This window comes from Meleagris gallopavo, chromosome 17, assembly GCF_905368555.1.
Source record: "Meleagris gallopavo chromosome 17, MGAL_WU_HG_1.1, whole genome shotgun sequence".
Classification (NCBI taxonomy): Eukaryota; Metazoa; Chordata; class Aves; order Galliformes; family Phasianidae; genus Meleagris; species Meleagris gallopavo.
Window position 1 is genome coordinate 2,699,515 of NC_139420.1, and position 22,936 is coordinate 2,722,450.

A 22,936-nucleotide genomic window follows, 5' to 3' on the forward strand; every position below is an offset into this window, starting at 1 on the left:
GATACCAACTCAATCTGGTGAGGTTGAGAAATAGAAAAGCTTTCAAAGCTTCTACCTCTACCCACAAGCACATACACAGTGTCTGCACTTTTGGGACAACCCCATTTTGCTGTTTCGATATGAGGAGTTAGAGAGACCCAAAGGAGGCCAAGTATTCTGCAGATGAACATCACCCCGCTCTCAGAGGCACGACAGGCTCTAGACAGCTCCATTTTTTCTTCAGAAGAAAGAAAGCCCCATAATCCTCACCTCTGACAGATGGAGGAGGCTGGATGGTTTAAGAACTGCCCACTGTGCAGATCACAGTCTTTATCCTTGTGCATTTTTTTTTTCCATGAGAAAGATCTGAAACAGCTTTTTCCTGAGCCCTATTTAGGCCCCGTTCGCCATAAAGCCTCTCCTGCTGTCCCTACAAGGGTCTGACTCCCCCTACAAATGCAGTATACACAGGCAGAAGGAATTTCCCAGCTACCAAAGCTCTTTTCCATGCAATACGCTAGCCCTGCCCTGCAGACAGGGGATTTTTCACATGCTGAGCCAGCACAGCTCTGTCAGCATATCTTCCAAATGCAGACCACAATGGGTGCAGTATACTTCTAACATGGAGACCTCGCAATAGGACAGTGAGTCTCCACTGCTCCCTGAATCAGGAGAGCTTAAGGGAAGAGAGTCTGTTTTTGATGCTATCTACCCACCCCTAGAGCCTTCTGGCCAAGAAGCACCCCAGCCAAGAGCTCTTCTGTCTGGGGCTGCGGGGGATAAAAATGCAGTCAGGGACACAATTGTGTGACATTTAGAGAACAGACCTTCCCTCTCCATGCAGCCTGCACCATGAGAACGCAAATCAGCTTCAAATTGTGCCCCTACACCTTTCCCTCAGCAGCTCCTCACAGCAGATACAGTATTTTCCACAAACACAGAAAGGAAGCCTCAGTCACAGCACTCCCTGAAGGAGGTGAGAAGCCTTGGCAACCTCAACGAAAATGCAAAAAGGCAGCAGTAATAGGGAGAAGACAAGAACATTCAGTCCTTCTCCCTTCCACTACCCATCACACCACCAGCATCCCTCTGCTCAAAGTTGAAAGGCAGCTTCCACCAGCAGCCTCCAAAAACAAGCTTTCACTTCAGCGAGCTGAAGGAATGTCACTTCAGCGAGCTGAAGGAATGCACTGGTCAGTTCATGTCCTACCCTTCAAGACAGTTCTCATAATTTCAGGTAACCAGAGAGAAAGCTGTCAGTTCAGATCAACCCTCAGGAGACCACCAGACTAAGGCAGGCAGGTGTGAGCAAACAGCCTTGCTGAATGTGTCTCTGTGGGGCTGGGAATGCTGGTCAGGAAGGAGCAGTGTCGTCTGTTAAAAAAAGGTCGATATGTTGTCAAGTTGCAAAGACTCTGCTTGAGAACAAAGAAATTGCAGCCAAATAAGCTATGCCCTGAATTAATGACTTTTTTTGGTTACAAAGAGCTTCCTATCTCTGCCAACATGAGCAATATTAACACCAACTCCTTTCACAAAGGCTTTTCACATAATAGGCAATAACACTTTGAAATATTTCTTGAGGAAAGACAATATTCAGCATGCAGAATATAAGCAGACTGGAAAACACAGCGCACAAAACCCAGGGAGAACTCAGGTTTTCTGTCACTCACACCAGACAACAGCAAAAGCAAAGGCTGCACTTATAAAGAAGCAAGCAAGAGGCCTGCAAACAGAAGTGGTGCATCCACTGAGCTGTACTTACGGGAGGTGATGCCAGGTGGGAAGTAGAAGAGCTGCTGGAGGAACTACCAGAGCCCGAACTGGGGTAAGAAGGCATTGGCACAGAAGCAGCTAAAAATAAGGGAAAGAGAAAAAAAGAAAAATATATATATCAATACAAAATAACTTGTCAACGTGAGTCAATACTAAAGTGCCTTTTCCATCTTCTTACATCAGGTTTATCTCACATATCACCAGATATTGCCAACTAAAGGAGAACAGTAGAAAAATTGGCATTCTGTTCAGTTCTGAGATTTGCATCCATCCACTCCTCCACACACTAATTCACCCTTACAGCTCTTAGAGTGGAAGGTCTCAGAACATCCAACCAAGATCAAAATTTGAGTGTGCAACCATTTTGGTAGTTGAATAATTTTAAACAGAGATCAGATGGGACAAGTAAGCGAGAAGAGCATTTTGCTTTGCTTTTCTTCCATTGAATTGGCAGAGAACTAGTATCTTGTGCCATTTTCTACCTTTACAGGGTCTGTGCTAATGATTCCATGCTTGTTAATTCAAGGAGAGGCAAAAAAATACCCTAAAAGAACACTTCTGTTTGAGGTAAAACTGTCATTTTTTGCATTAACTACTACAAAGTTCTAGACAATAAAGTGGAGCAAGTAAACAAAACCACATTTCTCAGCAATTAACCGTTGAAACGGTGTCTTAATTGTAAAAGAATGGAAAAACAATCATTCTAATAAAAGGCTTGATAAGGTCTTCCCTGTTAGCCTATCAAAGAGGGTAAAAGGATGGTGAGATCAGTGCCTCCCAGCACAAAGAGAACAGCCACTTAGAGGCTGAAGTCCTTAGTCTGACAAAGATGCAATGAAATCCAAAAAAGGAAAACAAAGCCAAAAAAGTGCAGACTTATTAACTGGAACAGGGTCACGGTGCTCTTCTCCCCCTGCCTGTTAACATAAACAAAAAACAAATGTTTAAGTTGTACTGCAAATAGAAACCAATTCAGAGCTCGGGGGCTTGTGCAATAGAAAGTCCCAGCAGCAGTGATGTGCACACCTGTACAGGTGCCTTCCCCCATGCGTTAGAACACACCAGGACACTGCATGGTAGATCCAGAATTAATGAAATCTTTCTAAGCCTTCTGAGAGTACTTTTTTTTTTTTTCTTTTTACCTCCCACATCTATTCTGTCCTTGGTTTGCTTCCTGCAATGCACTGTTAAAACACACGGCTCTGGATCCAGGACAGGAGCAAGCACTGTGGTGCCCTGAAGATGGATGTTTTGGGAGGTCGGTCAAGGGCTTGGCATGGAAAGCTACACCACCCACATCCCCTTCCAGCTCCCCAGGCTTCCAGCACAGCTGCTTCACTCTGCCCACGCTCAGGGAACACACACAGAGGTCTGGGAACTTGCCTGCAAAGCAGAGAGCTCTGTCCTGCCTATACCACTCTGCTTCTGATCTCACAGACTCCCACAGAAGAATCCTTAAGACCTTTCTCAACTGCTTAATACCAGGAACCAGAGGTGATTCTCCCCATTTTTATCCTGCCAGCTGATCTGGACCACTCACCTTTGCACAGACAGACCCTCCTGCTATGCAAAGGCTCTTAAGAGAAAGTAAGCAGCTTTTGAACTGTGTCCACATGCAAAAAATTGCAGTGCTGGTTGTTTTTCCTGGAATTGGTATTTTCATTAGAGTCATATCAGTTCTCTCTCGAGGTCCCTTTCATTCTAATTTTGGTTTTGTGTTTATTATTGATTTAAACCTGGCTGAAATTGAGACTTTTCTAATTTTGTCTGTTTGCTTTGGCCAGCTTTCCATTAATCTAGAAAGACAGACAAGTAGGCAGACTTCACTACCAACTGAAACTCAAATTAAAATGCTATCTGTTCAAAGCCCAATCTTCAGATTCAGCATTTTTAATCACGTTCTCATTTTAAACACAGCAAGCTCCCCAAATCCACACTGTAATACCACGAGGTCAAATACAAAAGGACCTGATGCTAAAAATGGACTTTCAGTCCATGCATCTCTGCCTTCCATACACACGTTGGTGCATTTTTCCACGTAAGGCACAGCTTGAAAGCACAACACTCACTTCCATCTCCTCCACACACCCTGGCACTCCCAGTTTAAAATTAAAAAGGGTGCAAACACTTGGCTCATCATGTTTTCAGCTCAAGTCTGAATGTGGGGAATGTTAACATGAATGGTAGGCCCCCACCCAAATCCAGAAATTGCTTGGTTGTAACTGTAATGTAAATAAGTCTGTTTTCATAATTGTCCTCTCCAACTTGTTCCAGCAACAAAGCAGTCATCGTGTACGTTGCTCGGATATCCAACACCAACTGGTTTCTGAACTAGAGAGCTAGGAGCCACAAAGACAGGGCTGTGCTCCAGCTGTGTGGATCCTGATATCAGATCCCACACCCGCAGAAATCCCTGCTGGCACATCATCCTACAAGGGACTCGGCTGCCCTAAAAATATCTGATCCTCCAGCTTTCCTTCAGTTTACTTGGAATCAGTTTTATGCACATTCGGAGAAACGTTTTTGTAATTATTTCAATTTAATCAAAACCAGTCATTAATAAGTTACTTAATTGCAGACAAGGCAATAGTTTAAGAGGAAAGCACTTGCCTGAAGAACAAGCTGCTTTTTATATTAAAAAAAAAAAAAAATTGCACCACCACCATTTTGTTCATGTACAAATTCAGGTGATTTTTTGCTAGTATCTTCCTGGGCAATGAGGCACATCAAGATTATAAAAATGAGAAAAGCCACTAAGTCAGACAGATCTCCCAGACACTGAACCACCCCACCAGCACTGCAGTGTTTGCCTGTGAATCATAACTGCTCATGATTTATACTCCGAAGTCAGAGTAAAGGAGGTACCAGCTTAGCATTTGTTAAAGACAGGAGCAAAAGAACTCCAAAACAATCTGTGTGGGTACCAATTACTGTGTGTTTACTGAGCAGACTTGCACAAGCACCTAATTACGCCCTATTGCTGTAACACACTGCCCCACACCACTCAGAGAGCAGAAGCCTGGCTACAGAAAGACGACATCCTGACTAGACAGGGTATTGTAAAGACTTTATTAACAAAATTGTACACTTCTGCAGTACGCTCTTAGTCACAGGTACAAAACCCACAATATAAAATTAATTATAAACAGAGAAAAAGCGAATGCTTCAGTTAAGAAAACCCAAGGCCCTGAATCCACTCTCCAGGCTAAAGCCAGTGGCAATCAGAGCTTTGTGGTCTGGATGTCAGAGGATTTATGTCCTCGCTTCAGAGTGAGATGATTGGAGAGCAGAGATGAGCTTGTCAGAAATGTCGAATTTAAAAAACTTCTGACAGAAATGTCGATTTTGCTGAAACGTCTTGCAAAGTGTGAAGATGTATGTGAGTGAGGGAGCCTGTATCTTCTTGGCAACTTCAAAATTCTCCACTTAAGAAAACTGTGGAACTCCTAAATGTCATTCTGAATTCCAAAATTTCACTGTTTAAATTAAAAAAAAAAAAAAAAAAAAAAAAAAGGCATCTTTCCATCTGATTTCCCAGGATGGGGCACTAACATATCCAAACAGAACAAACGGCTTGTGGCTCTTTGCTTTTTTTATCACTCTGTTTTAACCAGATCTGGATGACCTCGGCAGCACTTGGAAAGCTAGATGATGTCTTCAGCTCTGCAGTCAGCACTGATCTGCCTACAGAGGCAGAGGCCACCTCTACAACCACAGATTGTAGACCTGAATAGATGACGCAACAAGCTTTCCTGTGAGAAATTTGCACACTCAAATCTGAATGTGCTAGTGCCACTTCCACTGGAGTCATCAGTAGCACAGTTATCAGCTGCCTGGGAGAACAGATATAAGGGTATGCTGTCCTTTCTCCAAGCCTGAGGACTCCATAATTCAATGGGAGCATGAGTATCATGATTCATATATAACCAGTTTTCTTCTCTTTGATACTTCCTGCATTCATGCTGCAGTGATTCATATAGATAAAGCAGCACAATAAGCTCGGCTTAGTTCTGCACTTAGCTCTGAACTTGGCTTAGTTCTGCACATCAAGCCATCGTAGGATAGCCCTTCAGCCACTGTGATCTTGTTTTATCATCTGGACCTGTGTAAATATGAAGCCTGCTACCATGTTAAGCAGCATCCTGACATGAGTAATGAGTAAGCTTTACAAGGTCACCATGATCCAGGCATTTGCTTACGCAGTGGTTCTTCTCTCACCAACTGGAGAATCAAAGGCTCCTTGTGGAAGTAGTCCAGGCTCTTCACTGTACTTCCCAGATGCCTCCATTCACCACTGCCACCCAGCAGTGGCAGACTACAAGAAGGCTGTTCTCCAGTAGCAATCTTCTCCCAGTACGTAACAATTTAATGGCTTCCCAAGATGGGAATGTATTTCTCCTCTCATCTTTTCAAAACCAGTAGTAGCGTATCCTGCCTGGAGAGGACTCCAGGCTGCGGATGTATGCCTGGGGATGGGGGACAGCAGAAGTCTGGAGTTGTGATAGTCCTTACCTGCCTGCACAGGAGCCCTCTTTACTGGGCCTTGACCATGCACCATTAATTCTGGTGCAGCTGGGAGCAAAGGCTGAGCTACCATCCCCTGCTTGTAATGGTGCCTCTGGTTTCCACACAAACGTGCACAAGTTGGAAACTGAGGCCAAGCTAGGAGAACCCTTTCTTGTTTGCAAGGGGTTTTCCATTCTCCTGGCCAGTGAAGCAATGGAACAGCTGGAGGTAGGAGATGAGTTGGTGAGCATGCAAGGCAGAGCTGTGGGAGTCCTTCCCCACCTATTTGGGGATCAGACTTTGAAGGCTTTTTCCCAGAGAGCAGAGGTAGAGCAGGTGCTGAGTGTTGAGCTGGCTTAGGAGCAGTCCTAAACAGGCAGAATCTTTTCCTGCCTGTGGAGCAGTCCTGTTTCCCAGGACTCGCACCACATCTTGTTGGCTTGCAAGCTCCCCTAAACCAGAAGTATCTTTTCTTGCCCGCAGGAAGGTCACCTACATACAGTTAAAAATCTGTATCAGAAATAACTCAGAAATTCAGCTCTGGGCCAGGAAAGACGACGCAAGAGATTGAAGATCAGTGCAAACCTTAGATGTGGAGGAATCCACTGCAATACTTGTCCAAGGACTCTGTGTTCAGAAAGCACTGGGTACACTTCCACTGAAACTCCCAGCCCTCATGTTGGGCACCCCAAAGCAGCCACTGCTGGAAATCTTAGCTCTCTTACTTAAGAGATCAAAGGCCCATGAACATCTTTCCAGAAGAAAGTAAATGACTACACAGAATTCCATCAAACCAAGTCACTTGGCCAGAGAAGAATTATATCCCATGCACTGGCAGCAAATCTGAATTACTTTCCACCAAAAATAAACCTCTGAATCGCAGTACACGTGGTTGAAAGTTTTCAAAAATTTTGATTCAGAAGAGGAAAGAATTTTCAATATAAAACTGCTGTTGTTTCAACCAGTTTTCACATAACTCCAAAACATACCCTCCTCTAAATTAAAATTTAGCAAGAATTTTGAGGTAAACACTGAAATAATATTTTTAACTGGAACCCTAAGGTACCACACTTAGAAAGTGATGACAACAATGTCAGCTTCCTTCTGCCCATTCACTGTACTGAGCTGTCCTACACATATAGGTGAAAACAAGATCTTCCCACATAATCCTGTTTACCTGCAAATATCCCTACTGGACAAGCACTCCATAGAGAAGAGTTAAATGCATTTCAAAGATGCATTTACTTCTGAATTAGGTTTCTAAATAGCTCCCACATTCTCCCTCTTTGAAGATAATTCAGCAACATTAAATACATTCTGATGGCAAAATCTGGACATGACTTAGTAATGACCCCTGAATCCACACCTGAACAACAAGAAAACATAAAGCAGCCTTTTTCTTTCCTTCTGAGCTAGCAGCACAGGAAAAAAAAAAAAAAAAAAAGATGTCATGGTTTGGAAACCGTTGTAATGAAAATGCAACACTTACATTTTTTCATTGAGGCACTTGCATCCAAGAATGGGTGATGAAAAAACTCATCTGAAAAAAAAAAAAAACAGCACAAGAGCAATGAGTCAGTGAAAGGAAAAGACTAAGAAGTTTACAAAGCAGTTCAAGCATAAAAAGGTACAGTAATTTTTACAGTATTTTTCCATGCAATCTAGTCACTTAATCATGGAAGCTGACTACTGCGGGAAGCATTGGTAAAGAATACAGATGAGACTGGTGAAGATGGGGGACTTTTTCCCACAGAAAATGATGTTGTCTGGATCCAAGGATCACTATTTAAGTATGGGGAAAAAAAAACAACCAACCAACCAAACAACAACAACAACAACAACAAAAACACAGCAGCTCTTGTGCTACCAGGCATCTCTGCAACATTAGCTAGAAAGGAGGGAAACCAGGTGGGCCACTTACATTAATGAAAAAAGGCAAGGAGAAAAAAAAGCTTTGCCAAAAGCATGCCTGGTAGTGGTGGTGAGTCTCATGCATGTCCAAGTGGCTTTTCCTTTCCCACAGACTATTAAAGAATCTGGTAATGTTCTGCTGCAAGCTACAAGCCTGGGCTGCCAGAAACATTCACTAAATTAATTGTGAATAATTCCATCTTTCAACAGCTATTGCAGTTATTTGAATCAGCTACTGAGGGCCAGAAACGACTGTGTCAAGAGTTGGCATGACTGTGTCAAAAGCTCTTATCAGCAAGAAAAGGCAAATGCTAAGATGCCAAGTAGCATTAAAAGCCATAATTCCTAGTTGATGAGAATGACAAGTCACCCTAATTGTAGGGAACCAAGGGAGATATACATTTATTGTATTGTGCTGCCACTAATTCCACAAGAGACAAATGACTTCTATTGAGCGATATTCTATAATACACAGACGGGAACTCATCCTGCATTCAAGGCAGAAGTGCATTTTCCAGAAGGCCACCACAGAATTACAAGCCCCAAACTCCTTATGGCACTTGTGCTGGTATATCTTCACTCATTACAGGAGAATTTTCTAGTTATCCAGGTCATGAAATGTTTCATCTTGGCCTGCTAGAGACTCTCTACATCTTCTCCTGTCCTCCTAAGTAGCTTCTAATTTCTTCATCTCCAATCCACTGCACTTCTGTACTGATTCTTCCTCTGTCATGACCAGCAATGCAGAGCAATTCAGCCTTTCAGAAGTATTAGTCATGGATCAACACTGATTACTTGGCTAACTGCGAGCTGTTCAACTTGTTTTCCCAGCATGGATTTCCTGTTGCATCACCCGAGGTTTGCAGATTCCTGAATTCTGTAAACAGCTCCTCTTTGGCCAGACAGCTTTCCAGAAAGCAGAAACTGGTTTCAGTTTTGTGGGGCTTTTTGTTTTGTTTAACATCATCCCTTTCCCCTCAGGCCATTCTTGCCAATGCAGTGCCAGAATCCTGCATACCCACTGGTAAGGTGCTCAATACAACAGAAGTTGTACTGACTTGTCTCTGGCAGGGAATGCTGGAATCTCAGATAACATTTGCTGTGGATGGAGAACACCCTTATTCATCAGGAGCTGCTGTCCACTTGACTTTCATGCTGCTCCTTCAGCCCACTCCTCCAGAGGTACCACCCTCAGCTCAGCTGATTCAACTGGTTATGTAATAACATCTTAGAGGATAGAAGTGACTACTTCTTTCAAGTTTTCACCTCCAAACTGCTTGTTAGTTGCTAGTTAGTTGTGCTTGCAAAGCAAAATTTAACAAGAAATTGTAATCATCAACAGACAGCTTGCAGTTTGAAACCTTCCTTGTCTTCCTCTAGATAATCTTGAGATTGCAAATTGCTGGTAGAACATACAGCAAGTGAAAGGAGCTTCAGCCTCATGCAGTGCAGCTGTATGGAGCAGCTGAGACGTGGGGGAGCTCTGCAGAAAGCACTGCTCCTATCTTTAAGGGACCACAGAGGGCCTCAGGGACCAAATAAGAGCAGCCCTGGCTCAGCAGCACACACGGATCCTAACCATCAGAGCACAGGAGTGTAAAGGGGACAGCCAACAAAGGTACAGACCATCAGTCAAATTAGGCCTTTTATAAATAGCATAGGTGAACAGAGCAGCCTTCAGTTAGTTTGCCAGCAGCAGGCCAAAGCACCTGTCTACCAGGAGAGCCATCTAAGGGAAGAAGAGGCGGGGAGGAGATCTGCTTCAGACAGGATCTTGAGCTGTAGGGCATTAACACTTTGTGTGCGGCTGGCCACGGGCAGCAGTTGAAGACATGACAAAAGCTAGGCACAGGGAAGTGTTCTCAGCTAAGCAGTGCTGCTGTTTTGGCAAGAGGCACCACCCAAGCTGATACTCAAAGGATTAAGACTAAAGGTCCATTCAGCGAGTGTACTTCAGGCTCTGAGCCCCCAGGAACATAAAGGAGCTGAAGACCTAGCAGCAGAAAACAGCAGAGAAAAGAAAATAATTGGGTCACAAGCAGGGATGAAGCTCAGATATTTAGGCAGAAGTAAAGAGTCAGAGGAGAGAAGGAAGAAGGGACAAGACAGAGAACACAATTGGATGATGAGGAAGAAGGGTACTGGTTTTTAATAAATCACTGCTCTGGCTGTCTGGCATCCTTCTATAATGCACAAGGAACATCTCTAGCATAAGCTCCTTTAACAATACATTCACAAACTCTCCCTAAGAAATAATTACATATTACAAGGACACGCCAATCTGTAGAGAAAGGGATCCCTTATGTGAATAGGGGGAGAGAATCTCAACCCAGTAACTGTTGTCCTGAGTGAAATCAAAGTATATTATCTTAAATTTTCAAGAGCTAGAGAGACAGTGACTCATGCACTCTATTCTGAAGAAGTACAAAACCAGCTAACAGGGTGGCTAAAAAGGTTCACTAGACTCCATTTCTGACAGCAGGGAAATGGGAACCTCAAATGTATTTTTCTTTTGAGATGTACAGCAGCATGACAAAAGAGGCAGAGATTCACAACCCAGATAGAAGATCTGCAGGGGCTACTGAGAGAGGTACTTATATTCAAGTCAGTCTGTCAATATGTTCAATAATTCCCTTTTGAAACGGTTTTCTTATTTCTGCAACATTGTAAACAGTAGTCCTTTACATTCAGCACGCAATAATTACAATCAGACTTGTCAATCCATATGCTTGCTTTACCCAGATGACAACGTCCCACAAAGGCACTCCCATTATCTCTAATCCAAAGGAATAACAAAGGCTGCAAAACAGTTTATCTTCATCAACTAGCACATGCTGCCCCAAAGGAAGCAATCCACCTGAGCTGATAAGAACAAAAAATAACAGAAACCAACCCTTAAAAGACAAGTAACAAATCCTTCTATCCCAAGTTGGACTCTAAAGTAATAGTCTGAAAGTATGCATGAGCTTACCCTTATTCAATTTATTTTTGCAAAAACCAGCCAATTGTGTGACAACCTGATCTAGCTGTAGATATTCCTGTTCATTGCAGGGGAGATGGATTGGATGACCTTTAAGAGTCCCTCCTGACTCAAGTGATTCTGTAACTGTGTTGTGATACTGCTCAACTGATATTTCACACAGACCTGTGGGCTCTGAGACCCCAGCAGAAGGGAAAACCACTTAAACAGGCTTGCCCAGTGCTAAGCACCACTCAAACAGATCCTGGGCAAGCAAAACTTACCATTCCACCAGCAGCACAGACCAGTGAAAGGCAAGCTGCTCACTGCTGCTCTCCTCCGCCTTAAGAGGACCGTATGCTATCAGGACCTTGGTGAGAGACACTATTCTTGTCCTGATTTTCACCTGAGAAAGGGCTGTGCTATCTTTATCCAAAGGGAAGGGAGAAGGAGAAAAGACCAGAGCTGCCTTAAGGTGAACTGGTCCTTTAAGGGACTTGAGAAAAAAAAATTCTACACTGCCTGCTTTCCTCAAGATCATGACTTTCAGAAAAGGCTCTTCAGGTCTTTTAGCTCAGTTAGATACGTCTGGAAGAAGCTACTACAACCAGAACTGCCTGGCACCTAATATTTGTTCTCAGCCTAGAGGGTATTAAAAAAAAAAAAAAAAAAAAAAAAAAAAAAAAAAAAAAAGGATTATCAGATTATCACAACAGACCCATGAAGAGGGGGGTCATTACCTGACCATTAAATTGATATAGCTTGCAGCTTTTGGAAGACACTGTGACAGTTAAGAACTGGGATGCACAAGTTGCACCTGATGCACAAGTTTCACCTGATAGCATGCTGAACACAGAAGACAAACTCGAAAAGCAGAAGCCAGGAGAGGGAACATAAACTAGAAAGCATTTGATGAAGTCTGCCAAATCTCTGGGTTCACAAAACGGACCTTTCCAGCACCTTTCCAGATAAACACAGGTACCATACCACCAGTCTCGTTGCTTCTCCAAAATTACAAAGGTTTGTGCAGTGAAATGGCAGAAGGCACAGGCTGGCAGCAGAACTAAAACTGGAGTGGTCTCTTACCGAAGTCCATGCGGTCCTTATGATTGCGCTGCAGAAGGCCCAACAGTAGCTGCCTCAGGTGGCTTGATGTCTCCCTGGGGATGCTAGGATTGAAAACAAAAGCAAAATAAGAGACTCTCAGTCTGTTTAAGCTACTTCTGCATATTCAGAAAGGCAAACTGCAAATGCAAACTTGCGTTCTCCCTGCTGGCTCACTGGAGAGAGGCTAAACAGGAACATCTCTATTTGCATCCCTGTTTGGCTTTTACTCCCCATTGTAACTGCTCAGGCTACAACTAATCTAGCTGTAGTGGCCTCTCCCAGGAGCACCTGCAGCTTCCCCTTCGGCAGCAGTGCCAATACCATCCCTCCAGCTCTCAGCTCAATCCAGTCAATAGGCAATATTTCACACTGAATAAAATCTCTTCTACTTGTTCTAGTGGGAATAAAGAAGTCATTAAAATGAAGCAGTTCATGAGGGGAAGTTTGCAATTAAGAATCTGGTGGTGAATATGTATCACCAATTATTACCATTTTATTAAGGCATTTCTTTTTAAACACAGCTGGCAAGTGACCTTTGTCTATTTGCTTCCCTGATATACAAACACCATTTATTAACCAAAGAATTTAAGCATCTGGCACCCGAGCAAGCTAAAATTAGCACAGCTATTTCCCCACCTTCCAGTATGACTAGGAAGAAAGTACTGCTTTCAATAGCTGTTGCAACACAAGAGAGCCAGTAAATCACTGTTCTCAACCCCATCCCATAGGTAGATAGGAGAGAGGCCAGGGCAGATCTCTGCAACCCCAATGTACTGTGAGAAGCAGGGAATAAACGAATGGATTAAGGAAGGGAAAGCAGAGTTCAGTTCTTGCATAAGTGGATTTAGATCTGTTACTTTCCTCTGTAACCAGCAGCACCGTTAGGGCCTGTAGCAGCAGGTCCTGCGTGCAGCCAGAGCAGAGTTCTCCAAATTAAGCGTAGGTGGCTCCAACTCCTCTCAGTAATAACTGTGTTTATCATGGCTGTGCCCAGCATGGCCCCACGGCCTGCCAGGCTTTTCCCAATCCCCACACAAGGGTCAGCCGAGGTAATGGCATGAGTGCTCAGCACAGTAATTTGAACTGCGTGGAGCCCGAGCCTGCTCACAGCACAGCACGTGGTTCACTCGGGCAGCTGCTCCACTTTGCTGGGCTGAGATCACTTGCCACCAGCCTGCAGCCAAGGCTGACGGACACTGGGAAAAGCAACTGTTGCTGCACAGCTTCCACAGATAGGGTGGAAAAGAAGCTGGGTCAAATGGAAGAGAGAAAGAGTGCTAGTTGGCTCTACCAGAATTCCATTCGGTCTGAAGTGAAACCAGAGATGTTGGGCAAGGTGTGTATTTATAGGCTTCATAACTATCTGGTTATTTTTCTGTGAAGTCCTAGGCTTCATCTGTGCAGGAATTTGAATCCAGTGATTCCTAGAACAGAGAATCATCCCAAACATACACCACCCCTGTTTCTACTGGAGGAGACACTTTTCCACCCCTGACACTGAAACAGCTGTGCACTCTTCCCAGCCTGACAGAGGAGACCACAAGGACTCTGGGTGGGATGCAGTTAAACCAAGACTCAGTTTGAGCCAAGAAAAACAACCCCTTGTCAAAAAGCACGTGCCTTAGAAGCACAATGCTTGTGCTTCTCAGGATACCCGGGATACCACAGCTATCAGTGTCCTGAAAAATACATTAGTGTTGGAGATCTGCAGTCCTCCACTGTTAACATCATCATTTATTTATTCAAAACACAAAGCACTCATCCAAAATGAGCCTGTTTCCCAGCAATGACTTTAGCTTTTGTATGATTTTAAAGCCAAGAAACAGGTGGGTCAAGTAGCAGACCTCAGATGCTAGAACAGACTGACATCTGAGATGGCAGATTAACAGCCTGTTTTCCTCCTCCCATCTCTCATTCTAAAACATCAAGCTTAGAAACCTAAGCAACAAAACCGCCACTTTCCTTCCGTGATCTAGAATATATTTTGCCATGCAAATCAGGGCAATGAATGTTAATTATTTAGATCAGTGCTATTAAAATTGTGAGGCCTTTGGGCTTGTTCCTACTGCCACGGGCTCCCCACCTCAGAATGGCATTTCACCTGTCAGCAACAGCATCAGCTTGGGAGGTAGAGGCTGCTGGTGAGGATTTAATCAGCTGTTCTTCCCCACCCCATTCCCAAGCCAAAACACACCATCTTCCATGGTGATGCTGGGGAGGTGGCTGCCAGCACCCCTTGCCCCAAGGAGAACAGAACCAAACACTGGCACTGCTGCTATCTGAGAATGAAGTCCTGAGTCGTTTCATGTCCCATCCTGTACTGGCAGGGCTGGCGGGGGCAGTTCATTCGTGTTTGCTCATGAAATAGCACAGATTGCAGCTCACGTTAAAACTCAGAAACTTTAGAAAGCATTAACACAAAGGCCACTTTGGATCCAACTTCTACGGTGAAAAAAAAATAATGGGCTTGGATTTAAATACTGTGAAACCTGGGAGTTCAAAAGTAGAGATGAATGAAAACAGTAAACACAGAGTGTCTATAGAGAACTCACAACAACAACAAAAGGACTAATCTCTGTAAGAGCAGACATGCAGTCCTCTTACAGAAGAGTTTCGTTTCTCCCCTTGGCTGTCCCCTACAGCACACATTAGCCATGCAGCAGAGCAGTGTGATCAGAGACAGGGAGCTTATTAATTGCAGTGATTTATTTCTCTCTTAATGAGAGTCACTACCTCAAAGGTGAGCAGCCATGTTTCACGCTGTGTATGGGAAACAGGAGGTCTGCTTTCTGTTTACACAGACTACGTGGCTCCAACTATGTGCCAGTGGTTTTGCTCTGAATTGTTTTGAGTGTTTTACTCCATCACATGCTCAGATCCAATCTAACAGAATACAGACCAACTTTAGTCCTGATCAAAATTTGCCTCTTTGCCACAGATCAAAATATGAAGTACTCACAGGAGAACTAAATGCTTAGCACAAGCCATTGCTAATCACTCTGGCCTCCTTACAGTTTTTTCCCCCCCCATCACTTGGACTTGTCTGAACTGATAAGGAAAAATCCATACAAAGCAACTCAAGGAACTTCCTGCATATGTGGCTGCATTAGCAGCTCTGCCAAACAGAAGCTAACTTTCTGGGTAAAAATGCCTTCCAATATTTGGATGTGCAATCTGGAACTTCAGTCCTTTTCCTCTACTAGGCTGAGATTTCAAAAGTGCATGACGCTTGACTTTAAGAACACAGATCAAAAGTATAGACCACAGCAACAAAATCAAAATATACTGACAAATCAGAGCACTGAGCTAGCTACATCGCTAGGTAACATACACCCCTGGGATGAAAAGAGTTATCTTCCCTGCATGACCCATGGAGACTGCAGCAGTGTCCATTTCCACAGAGGTTATAATATTTCCTCCTATTAGCAGGATGGATGCAAGCAGTTGCTGTCCTGACATGTGAGAAACAGCAATGTGATCTACACAGTCAGGTACAGCAGGTTACAGGAGAGAGACTGCAGTTTGGCTGCTTGCATGATTCAAGAATTGCCATGATTTTTATTTTATTCTCAATAAATAGCTGTTCTTAGCCTCAGAGAAGCCATACACAAGAAAGGACCACTGCCTGGTTCCTGGCATCATTAAAATCCTGATTTTTATTTTTTATTTTTATTTTTTTTGCAGTGAAGGAGGGTAGCATTATCTTATAGAAAGAGAGAACACCAATTATGGAAATGCAATGTTCTTTCTCTGGGCCACATCACCGTTGGTTTAAGGAATGGGGCAAGGCAAGTTGCCAAATATTTTACAGTCATCTCTCAAGTGACACGCTGGGAGCACGCAGGGATAGGTGTAAAGACAGAGTAAACAAGTGCATATGAACAGCAACACTGGGAAATGCTTACTTCGGCATCAGCATCTTGTTTTTCTCATAGAAGAGACGAAGATCCTGTGGGCTACTGGCCTGTAGAGGAAAAATAAAACCAGTGTGTGAAACAGCTGACAATAAAGGAAGAGCATCAGCATTTCTATTTCACAGTTACTCTGAAGAGCAGAGAGGCACTTTTCAAACCCTAACAGACACAATCAGAAGCTGCAGCTTGCTTTAGTCGAAAAAGTCAGCGCTGATCCAGAGTGAAAATACAGTATTTCAGCCTCCTGCCTTTCAGTTTCTGACCTGGCTCTGCCCTGCTCACCCCTTCTGAGGGCTGAGTTTCATTTCAGTGGACTCCAGTGCTCAGGTCAGAGCTGAGCTAATAGCCTCACTTAGGAGGCTAAATAATTGCAAACGTGAGGAGTCCCAGATGACAAATGGCAGCTCCTGCTGCCAACATGGATTACTGCTGCAGGGTATTTAAAAAAGGGGCAGAGTCTGTTGATGGACAAGGAATCTGAAGAAATCAGGAACATCAGGAAACAGTAACAGAATCAGTTTTCTACCTTAAATCCAGGAAGCTAGAAGGTCTCAAGCTACAGGTCCTATTTCTGCAAATTCTGAGAGGAGATTAAAAAAAAAAAAAAAAAAAGGCTTGGCACAACTGAGGTTAAAAATAACATCTCCAGTACAGGAACGCAGACAAAGATCTCCTAACGTCATTCCTCCGTTTGTTTTATACAATGAATAAATACAGACTAGGAAGCTAACCCCAATGTCTTAAGCTTTTCTGCTTAAGCAAAGTCTCTTTATTAAAGAGAGACTAGGCTGGGATGACACAGACAAGGTAAATATAAACAGAGAAGGAAGATTAGAAAGATTCGCGTGCAAGCAATTACTGGTACAGCAAAATGTTTAGGAAAGTGTGAACCAGGAGGCATCAGGCAGCTCTCCTGGCGCTGCATGCTCCAAAAACCCTCAAGCCTTCCACCTACTTGCATTTCAAAATTGGAAGCATCTAAGGTCAATTAAGATGCTTAAAATGGCAAATCAGACAAGCCAACCCGCAGATGGCCATCTCAATACCACTGACACAGCACAGCTGGAAAAGCAGCCACATAAGATGCTGTTTCAACATCACCTACTCCCTCTGGCTGAAGATTAACATGAAATTAAGAACTACTGAGAAAGCATAATACAAAACTCTGAAAGAAACCAGAGGGAGCTGCTAATACCAGCAGACTGCTGTAAAACTGATTAGAGCAACACTTCTTGCTTAGTGTTAGCAAACCAAACTTACTAGCTTTTCTGTCAGCTGGACCAAAACAGACATTGCTGTTTACACACTCACCCACCCAGATCCTTGCACAAACAGAGCTACTGGATTCCTAAGAGAAGGAAATCAAACTTTCCTAGTTCTCTCTGCAATAATCTATCCACCATCATTCACAGACACAGCAGGGACTCAAAGAGGAGGTGCAAAATACATTCCTGAGAAACCATTAAGACGAATTGAGTTTGGCAAAGCATGCTGTTATGCAGATACCAATCTCTGTCAGCATTTCCAGTCACTGCCACTCAATTTGATTTGGTAGAACTCCATTTTACACCTTACCCCTTGCAGACCTTGCACTTTAATTAGATTCCTAATATTTGGCAAACTTCAACGAGGCAAGTGTACACACTGCACCAAATGGCTCAGCCACAGCACTCTGCAGAATGAAAAAACCACCTGATAGACGATGAACAAGAAGGAACAGAGCTCCGCTGCAGGGAAGCTAAGTGTCTGCTCACATGAGTGAGGCACAAGCCTTGGCTGTTTTCTCTGTTAGTTTCCTGTTGCAACAACTCAATTGTTTCACAAATACAATGAAGCTCTGATCTATTTCAAACAGTGTTTTGTCAGAAATTTTCCTGGCAATGAAGATGGGGTATATTAAAAACAGCATATACACAAAGCCATTAAGAAACCTCCTCTCAATAGAGGAGGTTTCCACCCAAGCCAGTGCTTAGAAACAACACCCTCAATAAAGATCCCCTCTTCACACTAGATGCTAGAGGAAGGAATTGAAGTGACAGTTCTAAGTATTAAGGACTTCACCTAGAGAGATACTAATCTATGGAGATATACCCTATCTAACCAGAACACTAGGAAATCCTTGTATGCACCTAACAACTGGACCATTCAAGGTACACAGAGCCAGCTGCTACCTGCAGGACAGCATCCATCTGTCAGAAACAGAATGGGTAATTCAGCTTTATTTTCCCCACAGGTAGGAGACACAGCAGCAGGCCAACTCCTGCCCTTGCTCCTCCTCTCACGTTTCTCTGGAGCAGCTGCACTGGTCTGGTTTTGTCTGTCCTTTCTATATATATAAGACAGTCAGACAAATTCAGTCTTGCCACTCTGCTCCTTTGTCCTGAGCAGCAGTGGGAATATGTTTAGCCAACACAGGCATTCAGCAGAACCTTGCCAAATCCCACTTGGTGCTGGCTGCTTGTAAATAAATTGCACCCAACAAGCAGTGGTGCTTCCAGAAGCACTCAGCACTGGATTTGTTGCGCTTGGGGGGAAGCTGGATGCAAAAGCACAGAGCTCAGTCAGAAAAGGACCAGAGACATTCACACCCTCAGTGAACAGCACTGTCTAATCAACATTTCATAGCATACGTAATGGTATCTGCTCCAGTTAAGTGGCAAGCATCCAGGGGATCCTGAAAGCACAAGCAGCAGAAAAAAAAGTTATATATATATATAGATAGATAGATAGATAGCTATATCCTTTTTCCTTAGCTGTCCATGGAGGCTTTTCTCTCAGCTCCCAAGAGAACAAATACAAGGCAAAAAGCCCGTGGCTCACTGACCACAGCAACAAGTTTATCACTGTGCCAAATTTTGGTATAGCAGCCTACCACCACTTTTTAACCTCAGTGAGGAATACGTCTGCCTACAGACACAGAGAGGAGCTCTGGGAACAGAAGTGCAGCCCGCCTAGCAATAAACCAGAAGTTCAAATTTGGGGAATGAAGTCCTCCTCCCCCAGTCTTCTTCAAGGCCCATTTTACAACACAGCAGTTGTTTTAAGTGATATATAATCCTAGTACTTACGCCAGTTGAACTGACTCAGAAACAAAGCAGCAGACTTGGTACGTCAGGCTTAGAAATTAATTTTTCGTCTACCAGCTAGCTGGGACAAGAACATACGCACGCACGTTAACTCTTTCAGAGCTGCCAGACCAGCAACTTGTGCTCGCTGTCCTTCCCTTCCCTGCTCCTTGGCTCTCTTCATGCATCAAAACACACTGCAGTCATACAGCAGTGAGGAGATTCATGCAAGAGCTCCAGCAGCAGACAACCAGATCTCCTGGTCCTTAGCAGGACCTGATAGCCCAATGTTTTCATCTCTAAGCACAAGAGAAAGCTGCTACATACTCAAGGCATTTCTCAGGATGGCAGCAAGACCTGGAAATGCACTGTTTAACTCCTGTCCTGGGTGACAGGAATGAAGAGATGCAAGTGCAGACCACTTATTAGGCAAGGCAAATTAACAATTCCACATGAATGCAGTGCTCAGCAAATCTGTTTATAGGGATTATGAATCCTATTAATCCCATCCCTGTGGCAGACTCGCTGTTTTGTTTATGGGCATGTTTAATACAAAAAGCTCCTTATGACAGCTTCACAGGCCATCATACCAACTGTTCACACTGAGCATCTGCAGCTTCTTTCTTGTCTGCATGCAGGGAAGGAATAGGAATGGCTTTGGGAAGTTGCCTTGGGTGACCCAGCTGCAGTTAAAATTAAAACTTCGAGACAACTATAAATCACATCCACAGGCACACACTCACATACACACATCTCTGTCTAGATTTACAAGCACTTTCTAGACTGACAGCTGCCTCAGCCTTTCCATACATGTTTGAACTTTTCTCCATCTAACCCAGTCCCCCAAAGCCCATTTATTTTTAGACACCTAATTCCTCCTTGCTACAAATAACACTGGAGTCCTTCGGGTTTGCATACCCATGAAGTTGTCTAATTGGCTCATAAACAACTAGAGAGCCCAAATGCAACACGTTTAATTCCCATGGGAACCTCAGCTAGCTAGAGGTGAGGAGCTGTCCTGGACAGTCTGGAAGGGAATGCATTGTGAGGATTTAGCCTGAAGAGGTTACCATGAGAAATCCAGTTCCTGACTGCCCTGAACAACCAGGTTTGCTGGTGGCACCATGCAAAGTGAGCAGATTATCTCTCCATCCATTTCTAGATGTGCCCCCCACCCCCATCAAAGCACCAGCTTTGGGGTCTCCCCAATAACTCTGGCCACACGTCTGCCACTTTATCAACCACCTCTGTCTCTCCTCTTAAAAGCCTGCAAACAACAGCCTGCCTATCAGCAAATTCTTACAAAACAGTCATGCCAACAAAGAAATAAAACTTGTTAACCTTTAACTAGATTTCCTACATCTGCCCTGGACAGGCTTCATTCACCTGAAACTTGCAGCCTAGAGAAGGCAGTTTGTGACACAGTCAAAACAAATAGAAGGTACACAGAGAACCATCTGGGCTGAGATTTTCTTTCTCCCTAATCAAACAAATCCACAGCTGCTACTGCAGTAACAAATGAGGCTAGCATTTTGTTTCAAAACACAAACCCCAAAAAAGAAAAGGGCATGGGGAAAAAAGAAAAAAAAAAATCAGAACAGAGAAAGAAATGAAATGACCCCGTCCAGTCCAACAGATGCCAGATGCACCTCGGAGAGAAAGAAGTTATTGGGAACTGCTGAGCAGGGACTGAAGCACCTCTTCATTGCCCAGTGCAAAGCCAGAGTGCCATGGCTCAAAGGGACACAGGCATTACAGGACTGCCTCACCTCTGTGTGAGCCTGAGGACTCATGGTCAGAAGAACAGCAGTCCATTGCTCATCTTCCCACCCAAAACCTTGGCTGGAGAGCTGAATGAAGCTGACTGGTACTTCATTTTATTTTCTGTGAGAAACCTTCGCTCTAAGAGCAAACGTTTTCAGGAGAACATTTCTGTGACATGCTTCAATGACCAATAACAAAAGCTACCTCACTCTTTCCAAAGAAATCAGATGCCCCAAGGTTGTATGAGATATTTTAAGTGGAAAAACTTAAGAGAAAACACACCTGTGAAAGTCACACAGGTGCAAGCTAACACCACCTGAAGGAGTACAACATCACAGGTCTTCAGAGACTGAAAGGCTCCAAGAGACAAGACTTAATTAGTGCAAGGCTCCCCGATGCACACAGGGTCAAAGCTTGCTTTCTCCACACCCTTTTTTTTTTTTTTTTCCTTAATGCACAAATATTTTCTTTCATCCCAGCAGTCATTTTCTCCACTCAAACAAAGACACCAACACTAACAACAAGTGGATGCAACCAACAAATGGGAGCCATTCAGGAGTTTCCATCTACTTAGTAGGGATGTTTATAGAAGGGAAACATGCAAAGGAAATGAAGCTTTGTGCTAAATAGAGACTAAGCTGGTGGGTAGAATGTAAGGCACTGGAATGGAAGAGGCATATAGCAACAGGGAAAAAATTACTCTGAGGAGGGGAAAAAGTTCTTAGCTCTGAGATAAAAATCAAAACATACTATCAGTTTATTTCTGTATTTGTACATTGTTTCTTACAACAGACAGTGAACTCACTTTTTCCCTCCTGGTGATATAACTATATAAACATTCAAGGTCTCATATGAGATTGTCAAGAGCTATAGCTCAGAAAATCCTGTAGCACATAAAGTTTGGCCTACTGTATGAGCATAGGTTCTACTCCTCTTCACCTTTGGGGGGGGAAAAAAAAAAACAACGAAAAAAAACAGGATGAAGAGAAGTCAGAACATGAGGGGGAAAAAAAGGCCACAGATCACATTTGCCCTAACTGATCTGAAGCCAAAGCACTGCCATGAACTGGAACTGACATCAGTATGCAAATCTGTGGTTTCCTGTTTTTCCATGGATTAGACAGATGAGCTCTGCAGAACAAACATCGAATGTAAAGAAGCATCAACAACCTGAGCATCTCTCTGCTATGCTATAAGTCAGCAAGGAAAACACCTTTAAGTGGTTGTAAGGAAGAGTATGCAGATCTCATTGCATGTTACTTAGTTTTTCTTCCATGCCCAATGTACTCTGTCACTCTAATGACTGGGAACAAGACAAACACACAGTTTAGATTAACTCCAGCTATACATGAGATTAAAGGTATGTGAAGTAATCCTGAAGCAACTTGTGTAAGATTGAAGTAAGTTCTCCATCAGTTGGGAATTTAAAATCAGAGGATATTTTTCAAAACTGATATTTTCTAACTCAGCCAGCACCTGTGGCATAGATTACAGGGTGGAGTTTTACCAGACTGCACTGTATTTGAAAGGGTTTGGACTTGATCAACTTAAACATTTCAGGTTGGAAAGGATTGCTGTGAGATGACAGAAGATCCTTTAGCTAAGAACCTAATTAGCTGCTCTAAAAACAAAAGTTACTTCAGCTGCTACACAGTACCACCAAATCATCCTTAATATTAACTTGCAATTGTCCTTTCATAATTGGTGTTTGTAATTCTGTTGGGTATACATTGAGCATAGCATCATAAATATAAACTTTATTTAAGAAAAAAAAATAAAGCAAGTGTGTGGCTGGAAATACCACTGCTTTAGCTGGTCCATGATAATTTTCCTAAGGAGATAACCTTTCTTAAGGATTTATAACCTTTGTCTCATTGACATACAGCTCAGAAAAAGAAAGGAGTCTCATCTTCTGGTATCACTTCCAGCATTAAAACATATAAAATACCACATTG

At 43.3% G+C, this 22,936-nt stretch overlaps 1 protein-coding gene across 3 annotated transcripts in view; it reads right to left on the reverse strand.

The window, feature by feature from the left end:
• The window catches only part of ULK1 (unc-51 like autophagy activating kinase 1), a 72,313-nt gene that overhangs the window by 23,246 nt on the left and 26,131 nt on the right, over window positions 1-22,936 (reverse strand). For all 3 annotated transcript variants that reach the window (XM_010720027.4, XM_085238373.1, XM_019620989.3), the window contains exons 9-12: window positions 16,144-16,202; window positions 12,218-12,300; window positions 7,751-7,801; window positions 1,745-1,833 (exon numbers count right to left, since the gene is read on the reverse strand). In XM_010720027.4, the coding sequence (XP_010718329.2) occupies window positions 1,745-1,833; window positions 7,751-7,801; window positions 12,218-12,300; window positions 16,144-16,202 (282 nt within the window). The remainder of the gene's footprint in view (window positions 1-1,744; window positions 1,834-7,750; window positions 7,802-12,217; window positions 12,301-16,143; window positions 16,203-22,936) is intronic.